Below are 11,563 nucleotides of genomic sequence, written 5' to 3' on the forward strand. Positions count from 1 at the left end.
TTATTTTTTTTCTTTTTTTTTTCTTTTCTTTTTCTTTTTTTTTTTCTGAAACAACTAAAGGATTTAGTCATCACTGTTTGCAAGGATCAAGCATTGAACAATTGGCATCTCAGCTGCATTAGGAAGCAATCATTTTTCAGCAAGTTCTTTGTCAAGGCTTGAATATGATCTGTTCAAATAAAGCAACAGGAAGGTATATTGAAGCGCTTGTGAAAACTGAAAATTTAAAGGCGAGTCCGGATGCATMGCTTCTGTCCAGACTATACAGTACAAGCAGATTTGCATTATAGCAGGTATGTAAATCAAATCTAAATGGTCATTTAAACATTAGTGACACTAGATTAGTACTAATCACAGTTCTTGTTTCTCTTACTGAACMACTGACAACTGAATTCCTCCCTAATCTGCATCTCTATTACATCCACAGATGTAGTATCCAAGTATTACTCTGAGAGTAGTTTAACTAAAAGGTATGTTCTTCCTAGTTGCAATTATAGAGTTTACTTGGCCATCACACACCATTTCAAAGGGCCTTTTTACATCAACTGTTGAAAATAGCCCAAGTTGATTATTCCCAGAAATACAGATACAAATTAGAGCTTTCCACTCTAAATATTTCCATGTACATAGTACTATGCTTCTTGGTATCAGAATCAAGGAGGGAGAGATAACTATGATACAGCTAGACTCTACTAGAAAGGTAGGAATCACCTTCTGTCCTGCCCATAATCTCCACTTCAGTAGAGCATCTAAAAAAAAAAAACACACACACACACACACAGAGGTTTGGATCTAAATCTGAGCCCAAGTCATACAAAYTTATCTCCCACTACATGTTATTGTTACATTTAAACTCTAAACATACAGGCCTACAATGAGCACTCCAATGAAACTGCCTTGGTAACTTTAGCAACAAGCATTATCAGTTTCAGTGATTCAAAACAGGGTGACTGGTTACTCAGTTTGGTGTATCCTTACTCCAGTTCCCGTGAAATTATTCTCAGACCATTGAYCTGTTTACCAAATCAGTCCCACGGGGCAGTATAGAACCATCTGTTAAGAGTCTGGTATCTTCTACTTTGAATTCCAGCCTTTGGGGCTACGGGCATTTTGTTTGGTGGGTTTTTTTTTAATTACTTATGATTTTGCTCCCTAGGATAGCCTTTTTAAAGTGTACACATCCTGCTAGCTTCAGGGACTCAGGGGGAGAACAGTCACACACTGTCAACTTCAATGCAATCAAGAGCAAAGGAGCAAAGACCAGCAAGTGGGTTAATTTTACACAAAGGCAGCATCTCTCAAAGAAGCATCAGCTTACATAAAGCTTTGAAAGAGTGAGCAAAGAAGCCAACTGCAGCACTCTTTGATTTCGAAGTGCTTTAACATCTATAAACATTTCTCCATGTCAGCTAGACTGACATGAGGAAGAACAGCAGGCACACTTGCAGGATAGTTCTCATTAGTAAGGTGTTACATTAGAGCACAGAAGAAACTAGTATCAARGCAGGAACTAATTACTATCATATTCTTAAAGACTGTCTCACTGCAAATCATTTGCAGGAACACTAATCAGAGTATGAAGAACTTTCACAGACCAAATGCCCTTCCTAAGGTACTATCAAAYCTAATACTAAACTGAGCAGCAGGAGTAAGAAACAGCAATACAGCACTTCTCACTCTTCTTATGCATTAAAATCAATAGTTGGTCATATAGTGTAGAAACTAAGAATACAGCTCTAGCCTGAATTTGCTGGCTTTACCCTGAACATTATTTGAATGGAGCATGCAGTACTTCTGAAAGCCAGACCTATAGGAGCTATTTGACTTGACAGCTGACAACCACATGACTGGGAAGCTCTTCCAGGAGAGAAGTCTGTTTCTGAAGTACAAAATTCAAAAAAAAATTAACACAGCTTGCCCATTGGAGCAGTGAACCCAGTACCCCTCTGAACCTATCCAGCTTTACATTAGCAGACTGCATATGAAATAACACTGCCAAATGTTAAAGAAAAGCAATTAAACCCCAAAAGCAGCTGCATGCTGCTTTTCAGTACCCAAGATACATGATTTTTGATAAGCTGTTCAACCTTGCATACAAGTTTCTGTACTTTGATCAATTTCAGAATCAATACACTTTAATTCACAGCACCATCCTTTCAAGTTACATACCAGGAAAAAAAAGACAAGTTATRAAAGGTTAGGTTACAAAAGTCTAAAGATTTAGACATGTGTTTTACCATTCCAGAGTATTACAAGACAGTTCTTTATTTTGAACATTAAAGTGCCAGCTTTATGTACAAACTTTTAAAATAGTAAGTAGTAAACTTAAAACCTGCTAAGAAAGCAGTGAGGTCATGTAGGTTCCTCCAGAGTTTTCTGCAGAGCATTCAAAAAAAAATCTAACACTAGAATTTCTCAATAACTCCTTTCTTTATGGGGAGAACTGCAGAAGCTAGTGGTAACTGCCCGTAACCTCCTATCTTGTAGAAGGAAGGTGCCCATATACTTCACAAAATGAAATAGCTTATGGAGTAGCTGCTTTTTGTAAGATACACCTAAGCACTCTATGAATTAATACCATTGACAAAGTCTAGTTAAAACTGCTGCAGCTACACTAGCCTCCTGAAAAGTACCAATATCACCACACTTTGCAAGAGTGGGATTTCAGTACGAGAATCAAGTCACACCATGACTCAATATGCTTAATGTTTCCCTGTAAACAGGGGAGCAGACACTAAATCATGCTGTCTCAGTCCATTTAAAATTCTGCATCCAGGGTGAAAGAGTTGTCTGTGGGCTTTGACATGACTCCCATTCTCTGATATTCACCCACTCGCTTCTCAAAGAAGTTGGTTTTGCCTTCCAAAGAAATGTTTTCCATGAAGTCAAAAGGATTCTCCGCTTTGTATATCTGAAATGCATAGACAATTCTATGGTCACTGTGAGTGTTCAGATCTTAAATACAAGACAGTATCAAATAGCTCAGCTGAGAAGAAATCAAAGAACCTAATGGCAATGTGGTTGGGGTTACTTTACACTGAAGAGAAATGTCTGGCCCAGGCATTGTCTGCTGTACTTGTTCCCATCTGTTAGCTGCAGCTTCTTCCAGAAGTAGGCAGAAGCACAGCAACTTTTACCCATAGCTGGGTTTTTCATTAACAGCTTTTGCTTTCCCCTCTCTGGGTCTCCCAACAGGATCTGACAGTGGGACTGCTAACTGGATTTACAAGTTATACAAGTATTGCTGCAGCCATTTTATGATTTGGGTTTTGGAGGAAATTAAATTTAATACAATATTTTTCATGTGAAAGACTSTGCTTATTAGACTTACCTTGTTAAATCCTAGTTCCAACATAAGTCGGTCTGCTACAAATTCTATATATTGTTTCATTAAAGTGCAGTTCATGCCAATCAGTTTTACAGGCAGTGCCTCCGTCAAGAATTCCTGCAGATAAGAGAAGCACTTAGTGTACAAAAACCATGACTTTCATTTTGTACTATCTAGGGTAATTTTACACCCAACAGTTTGCCAGCTTTATACTTAATTATGAACAAGTTCTTAAACAAGGAACAGCCAATTACCTGTTCTATGAGAACAGCATTCATGATGATTTCCTTAACTCTCTCCTCTGACGGTTTGTGTATCAAGTGCTTGAACATGAGACAGGCAAAATCACAATGCAAGCCCTAGAAAGAAGTTTCAGAAAATCCTCTTAGGAACACTGATTTAAAAGAGCTGRTCAGATCAGTGGCACAGAAGAAATAGCCCATACCTAGATACCATCTTTACACTTGCTACTGTTTCTTTTTTTAAAACTTTCTGCTTAACCAGAGGTATAATAAAGACAATTCAAGGTGCAATTCCTCCAAATGACAAGTAAACAAAGTACAAAAACTGGTGGGAAACCTTGAACTATTACTGAGAAAATAAAATAAGCTCATTCATTCACTGCTCTAAAAATCTATGATCGCACACGTTTACACATTAGTGAGCTTTATACACTGCCTGTTTATAAATATACTCCTCTTTTGAAGTATTGGCTAACATTTGAATGTCATTACTTTGAGTTAATGTGGTACATAATCAAATGTTGACAGTTATGATACGTACCTCATCTCTACTGATGAGTTCATTAGAAAAAGTGAGTCCAGGCATTAATCCCCTTTTCTTCAGCCAGAAAATTGATGCAAATGAGCCAGAAAAGAAGATTCCTTCCACTGCTGCAAAAGCTACTACACGTTCTCCTGTTAAGGATAGACTGATTTTAGTTACATGTAGAAAACTCATCAGGATTAAAACTSAGAAGTTCTGAACAGACCCGTGAACCGAGTGTTCCAAGCAGAATGAAAGAATTGCTGCTCAAGTGTGCTATGATCTATCCCTGAAACTGTTATAGTAAAGGCTTTTATCAAAGAAAAATACTTGCATAGCATAGCAAAGCACTTGCAACTACATAGCAAAGTAAGAACTAATTAAGAGAGTGTAGGTAGCTCAAGCCAACACTCCTTCCCCCARGTTAACTGTCACATCACCTTTCCCCCCCTTCACCAAAAAATACACACTGAACAAAGAGCAGTCATCTTCAGCAACAGATTATAAAGTTAGTGCCTGGTCATCATTGCTCAGGAGAAGAACACTAATATCAGTGAAATCAGCTCTACCATCTCATTTTCACCTTTGAGGTAAAACAACAAGAATCAGAAAGGCAGATGAGCCGSAGCCTCCAACTCCTCCAGCTGAATGTGTTTGCTGGAGATCAGTGGCCAGCACAGTTCAGGACACAAGCAGTTGCAATTTAATCATACAGCCAAGTATACAAAGACTGCCACAAGAGCTACCATTATGCAAGTTACCAGCAATTTTAGCAACTCATATTAGCAGCTTATTTGCARAACAAACAAGATTTTCTTCATCTCTAGAATTATACCAGAATCTTCCTGATAGAGCTTACTCATCCTATGACAACAATCACCTCTGTGAACTATGAGAACTCTGAAGTTGTGGGTCCTCCATTCTTTTAGGGAAGGAATTTCTCTTTGCTTCCAAAAAACATAACTCACCATATGTTGCTTCCTTGTCCCCAATCCAGCGCATGGCCCAGTCAGCCTTCTTTTTAACACATGGTAGTGTTTCAATAGCATTAAAAAGAAATTCCCTGAGAAGCACATAATGCATTAAAATGACATTTCAGTAAAGCAGCCAGTACAATAAACCTTCATAGCTGTRGATGGCCTTGTTCATTTGCAAGGGCTCTGTACTTTTACTTCAGTATAAGCTCCCCTCCGTTTTATTTGTATCAAATCTAGGTGCATTTGTGTTTATCTGGCTTTGTATGACTTCTACTTTACATCAACAGCAATTCACACAAACTGAWGACAATATTAAAAAGAGTACTGATTCACAAATATGCTTGAACAAGGTTCTCAAAACTATAGACCAGCTCACTTYCACTTTTCAGTGACAGAGCACCTAACTTTTCAAGGAGGTAACTCTTCCTTAAACACTTCAATTAGCAATTAGGCAACCCAAAGTAGGAAGAATGATGTGGCTAGTCAACTTTCTGCAGAGTAGCAGCAATTAAATCTCTACACTGTAGCTAGCATTTCAGTAACACAAGACATTACCCCCAGCAGGGTGCTTATCTCCCAACACAATACAAGAATAACTCAAAAAAGCCTAAGCTGCTCAAAACCCTGCATTTAGTATTGAGATCAAATTGTTGAACTGATAACATCTTGTTATGAGAAGTTACATTTGTAATCAATATTTTTTCAAGCATGCAACATTATCTACATGTAACTGCCAAAAACGAACCTTTCCTTTATTATATTAAAAAAAAGCCCCAAACAGTCAAATTAACTATTTGCAGAGTTTTTCTCACAGCATTGCTCCACCAATGTGATATGAGCGCCAGTCATTAACTGGAGACAGTATTAGAGACTCATTAAAAAAGCTGTTCTCTGCAGAGAAATTTCCCTATATAACCATCTATCAAAGCAGTGAGTTCTCCATATCACAGCTTACTGTGATTTAACGTACTCTCTCATTTGACTGCTTTATCTTTTAGATATTTAGTCTCATTCCATTATTTCAATGTTAAGCATCTGTATTTACTCTGAATCCAGACAAAATCTTGCTCATACACTTAGGAACAGAAAGATGTTCTAAAGTCATTCTTAAGCAGCACTTCAGTGGTATTTTAAATTAGTCTAGTTTAAATCCTAAAGGTAGGCTTAAAGTCACAGAAGAGTGATGCACATCAGGTAAGCCTCAGTTATCAGCTTTCAACCTTCCATTATCAAGCAATACTAACCTCTCTTTTGAATCTTTAATATATGTGTCAATTAGAAGACTGTACATTTCTGAATGTATGTTTTCCATGGCAATCTGGAAGCCATAGAAACAACGGGCTTCTGTGATCTGTACTTCTTGACTGAACCGCTCCACCTAGAGGAAATAATAACTCAGTGCTTACAGATCCATAAATAACAGAGTTGCATATTAAGGGTACTGATATTTTATAGAAAGAACTACAGTTGCTCAGCCCATAACATTATCTTCAAATTAAATCTATGCATTTGGATTCTGAACAGAAAAATGAACAGCACCAGCATCTTACAGCTGCAAGTCTGCCTAAAGCACAAAGCCATTCTTAGATCCTCAGAGGAACAGAGAAACATCTTGACTTGGTCTCCATTAGGAAGAACGCTGACAGATYAGAAGTAGAACAAGGGCTCCAAACTGGCCAATTGTTGCTATAGGRCAGTGCTTTGTGCTCTAGGGGGGCAAACAGCAAACCTGTGGATCTTAAAGAGCATCCCTCCTCCCTCTGCTGRAGAGCCTAAGACAGCATTAGTTCCTAAGCATAAGTAATCAAGCTAGATAGGCCAGCAAGGGCCTCTTTAAACAAGCAGTTATTTGGTTGGCTTGATTTCATGGACTAGTTTATTTCAGGGCCCTTTCAACACACTTACCAAGTTCTCATTCACAATGCCATCACTGGCAGCAAAGAAGGCAAGGACATGGGAAATGAAGTATTTTTCCTCAGGCTTCAGGGACTCCCAGTGCTGGATATCCTTTGAGAGATCCACCTGAAACATGGAAGAAGCAATGACACAATAAAGGGCAACTAAAAAAACAGAGGTTTCAGGCTGGAAGCTCATATCCAAGCCCAGGACGCCATCTCACAGCAAGGCACTCTCCTAGGCCCCTTAAGGGCCTAGAAGATTGGGCAAGTTTWTCCAGCTTTGCTATCAAGGCTGTGGCGGGAGAAGCGCCTCCTCGGCGGGGAGAAGCTCCCGGGCCTCACCTCCTCGGCGGTCCAGAAGGAGGCCTCGGCCTTCTTGTACATCTGCCAGATGTCATGGTACTGGATGGGGAAGATGACAAAGCGGCGGGGGTTGTCGCGCAGCAGCGGCTCCTCCTCGGCGCCCCGCGGCACCTGCGGGCACAGAGCGGCTCGGCCTCAGCCAGGGGGCCGCGCCGGAGGAAGGGAAAGGGAGGGGAGGGGAGGGGAGGGGGCCAGGCGCTGCCCGCCGCCGGGGCCGCACTCACCCGCTTCGCCTCGGCCTCCGGGAAGATCTTGCGCGCCGCCTTGCTGGCCAGGACGCGGGTGCTGCTGAGCGCGGGCGGCTGCGGAGAGAGGGGGTGAGAGCCGTGCGGAGGGCGCCGCGGACCGCGCTGGGGTGGGGGGGCGCAGGGAGAGGGGCTCACCGTGTTCTCCTTGTCGCTCAGCGCCAGGTTCTTCAGCGGCGACAGGCGGGGCTGGTCGTGGCGGGCGGAGAGCGGGCCGCGGGAGGACAGCATGATGGTGGCGGTGGTGGCGGTGGTGGTGGTGGTGGTGGCGGCGCGCACAGCGGAGACGCGGGCTGGGCTGGACCGGGCCGCGCCGTGCCGCGCCGCCCCTTTATATCCCCTTCGAACTTGGCGCCAGAACGCCCGGCTGCCCACTCACAGCCCGAGCCGGCCGCGCCGGGCCCCGCCCCCGCGCGCCCATTGGCCGCGGGCGCGGCGCGGGCCCCGCCTCCCATTGTCGCCAAGGCGGGAGAGGAGAGCCCGCCCGGCGCTCCGGCGCTCCCGCCGCGGGGAAAAAGGCGGGAGAGCGCGGGCGCGCGGGCCCCGCCCCCCGCGCGGGGGGCTGCGCGCGGGAGGGGCAGGGCCGCCGCTGTGAGGAGCCGTTAGCCGAGTAACGGCCGGCGGGGCGGGCCGCCCCCCGCGCCCCGGCAGCCTGCTGGCATCCGCCGGCCAAGCCACCCTGCCGGGACGGCTTTCCGCAGGGCACGACCCTGGCAGCGTGGCTCGGACTCGGGTCCACCTTTATTCCAGATGCGCAGTGTCAGCGGGGCGCCTCGTGCTAACAAAACTCCCGCGCCGCGCACCGGGATGAGTCTGTGTGTACATACACCCTGCAGCAGTCTTAGGTTTCKCTTTCTGCAGGCTTGAGCTGATCCGGAAAGCTGCAAACTCCTCCGTTTATTGCGGATGGGTGTTAGCATGCATAGGATTTAATATAAAGCATAGCAGCTATTTCACCGCTGAATAAAGGGTATATAAAAAGATTTAAAAAGAAACCCACGGCCTTGAGCACTTGCAGTGTGCATAATCTCCTGTAAAGAGAAGTGTGGCAGTAAATCCTGAGTACAGCATCTGGTTTTGAAAGATTTGGGGTATAATAGGGAAGTGGGTAACAATTCCAGATTTGGGGTTTAAGGTACAGCTTCGGAAATACGTTTTGCGCCTCCCTGCCTTGCTTTCCCCTTCTCATCCTTCCTCCCTGTTGATACATTTTCCCTTTCCCTCCACACTGATCATATCCATTTGGAGAYAGAAATTGTTTTCATGGAGAAGCAGCCTCCATGTGCCACCTGGTTTCATACAGTTTAAATAAATAGTACAGGAAASAGCAGAAAATAGCTACAAAAAAGAAAGAAGATTCATCTGCTTTAAAAAGTCAGTATTTATTTTATATCAATGCAGTCTTTATTTAAGCAGCAACTATTTCCCTCTTCCTACCTCACCACACCAACTCACTGTGACTTGCAGATATTATGAAAGAAAATTGCCACGGTCTGTGACACGTCCCAGTCCCGATTTGAGCCAGGACAGGAAAGACGTATGTCTTGCTGAAGCTTTGAATGTGTCAGTGCAGCCTGACTCAACAGAGGATCTGCACGCTTTTGTTTTTGGTAACAATTCRGCCAAAAAGTTTTCTCTATGACAACAGAAAGAGAAACAACTGACAAAGAGCAGAGAGAAACCACCAACGTGGCTTTAAGCTGGTTGCTTTCCTTGGAGCTGCGAACTGAGAGGCCTGTTGGTAGTTCGCGTTGCTGTGCCACATGCACATGGCCCTGGATAACTGAAGCTTGTCCTCAGGTTTAATGGAACTGGAAGCTTGCTGAAACTTTGAGGCTCTTCAGTGGTGTGGGATGCAACTGAAGTCTCTTCATCTAGACAAAAGCACAGTCTGCTCCAGCGCCATGAGTTATGAGGCCCAGTGCTGCCCAGTGGGTAAGGTGGGAGGGGAGCTTCTAGAAGACCAGGACCCCAGGGAAACTGATAGAAACAGGCATTCAGGGACCTACCTATCACTGCAGCCCCTTAAACCATCTTTCAACTATATAACAGTACTGTGCAGTACTTTAATGAGTAGATTTAGAAGAAAAATTAGTGTTCCCTTCTGACATAATCTTCTGACATGGCAAGTTCAAGCCTATTACTTGCCTCAACACTTCATGTCAAGGTCCCTGAGTTTGACTCTTCTCAGCTGGTGCATATCAGAAACAGCCAGCAAAGTAAGTCCATTAGCAAACTGTGATATTTGTCCTATTTAGGACATTGGACTGACTTCAGGCACCCACCTAGGAAATCTTCTACAGGACCTTCTGATCTAGATATATATAGCAATCCCAGGACGAAAAGCGTTACCAAAGCACATCCCAATATCCTCAAATAAGTCTCTAATCTAATATGCTACAAGCCACGACTTCCATCTGCCGCAGAAAGAACAGAGGGCCAAGAGGCCATCACTGCTATCCCAAACACCTGCAGCAACCAGGGATTTGGTGCCAAATACTCAGATAAAGGTAGATTCTGGCCCAGTGTCCAAGTGAAGGCCAAGGAAAGGCAAAAATGGCAACAAAAATACCCCATGCTTTCGGCTTTTTGGTTTGATTCCAGTCAGGGATTTCAGGGAATATTTAAGGCAGTATCTTTAGTTTCTGTCCAGGTAGGTCTSTGTTTGGGCACAGTGGCCTTTGCTCCAGGCCCTGATCCTGACCCAGATCCTCTCAGAGAGCAGCCAAACCTCAGCAAAACACGGACATCTCAGACCCTCTTATCCCCAGCCATTTCAGAAAAACAGTTACTCTAAACAAGCACTGGATTTAGCTGCAGGTCATGCAGGCTATTTATCTGCCATCCCAGTCCAAAACCAGGTGCACAGGGAAACCTACCTACACAAATCCATCAGCGTGAGTGGGAACAGCCAAAACATGGACACGCTCCAGTTCTGATCCAGGAGCCTGACTGTCTCCTGTAACCTCTGAGCTGTACACGGCTCCACCATGCCCTACTGTCACCTGCTGCTGGGGAGGGGCTGGCAGATAGCTACAGCAGCCCCCTCCCTGCCCCTGCCAAATTCCTTCATCCTCCCTCCCAAATAAAGGGACCCAAAGCTATTTGTCCACAAGCACTAGGCCGCCTCTATGGACCATCATAATGTAACTCCTGTGTTATTATTGCAAGTTGAACAACTAGTCTCAGAAGTCAGTGGCACAGGAGCAGAGCCCTACACCATGAAAGATGGCTCTTGGAAGGGCTTGGAGATGTTGGACAGGCCTGCAAGGAAGAATATTTCACCTGTGTGTTCTTATAGACACTGCTTACTGATATTCATGCCTCCCACTTTGCTACTCCTGCCTGACATGCCTCCTACTTTGCTACTCCTGCCTGAACCTACCAGACCTCTGCCACCTGGTCCTGTCAAGATCATAATCTATACTCTAGAAAGGGCACCGACTCACATGGACTAAGACAGGACAGACCCTCAAGTCTGGCAGGTGGCTGGCAGCTTTCAGTTAGCAGGCTGTTGTATCTCTTCCATAAGCCAAAGCTATGATTATTCCATAGAAAGTTTAGCCCAACCTTTGTGAATGACATCCTGTGGATGACACAGGACATTCGGCAGCAACTTCAAACCACAATGAAACACAAAACAGTACTTTAAATCTCCCCTGCAAAGAGGAAGTCAACTCTGTTACGTTTATATACCAGGCGCAATACCTAATCCTATACATACTGTGAGTAGCACAGAGAAAAGCAAGCATTAGGAGCTCTGTCTCCCTATCATATATATCCTTCTCCATGATGCAACTGCATTTAGGGACCAGCATTTTCGAGCAAGCTCCTCGTCAGCTACAGTCAAAACAGTAGGCTGCTACTCTACTTTGAAATGCTAGCAATTACCATCAAAACTGAGGATGTCCTACCGGCTAGCTTAGCTTGCATCTACTCTTTGGGTATTCAGAGGGATGCTTGGCCCAGAGTGGAATTATGTTCAAA

At 44.0% G+C, this 11,563-nt stretch overlaps 1 protein-coding gene across 1 annotated transcript; it reads right to left on the bottom strand.

Moving 5' to 3' along the window:
* Positions 1-2,117: 2,117 nt before the first annotated feature.
* On the bottom strand, positions 2,118-7,904 carry RRM2 (ribonucleotide reductase regulatory subunit M2). Its single transcript, XM_085309713.1, has 10 exons — positions 7,715-7,904; positions 7,556-7,633; positions 7,311-7,442; positions 6,976-7,092; positions 6,315-6,448; positions 5,062-5,156; positions 4,112-4,245; positions 3,583-3,687; positions 3,332-3,445; positions 2,118-2,911 (listed from the first exon to the last, which is right to left on the bottom strand). Exons 1-10 carry the CDS (start codon positions 7,805-7,807, stop codon positions 2,759-2,761), a joined length of 1,155 nt encoding a protein of 384 aa, XP_085165839.1. The 5' UTR covers positions 7,808-7,904; the 3' UTR covers positions 2,118-2,758.
* Positions 7,905-11,563: the final 3,659 nt, after the last annotated feature.

This window comes from Rhea americana, unplaced genomic scaffold (genome assembly GCF_003343005.1).
Source record: "Rhea americana isolate MKP2758 unplaced genomic scaffold, rheAme1 scaffold_300, whole genome shotgun sequence".
Lineage (NCBI taxonomy): Eukaryota > Metazoa > Chordata > Aves > Rheiformes > Rheidae > Rhea > Rhea americana.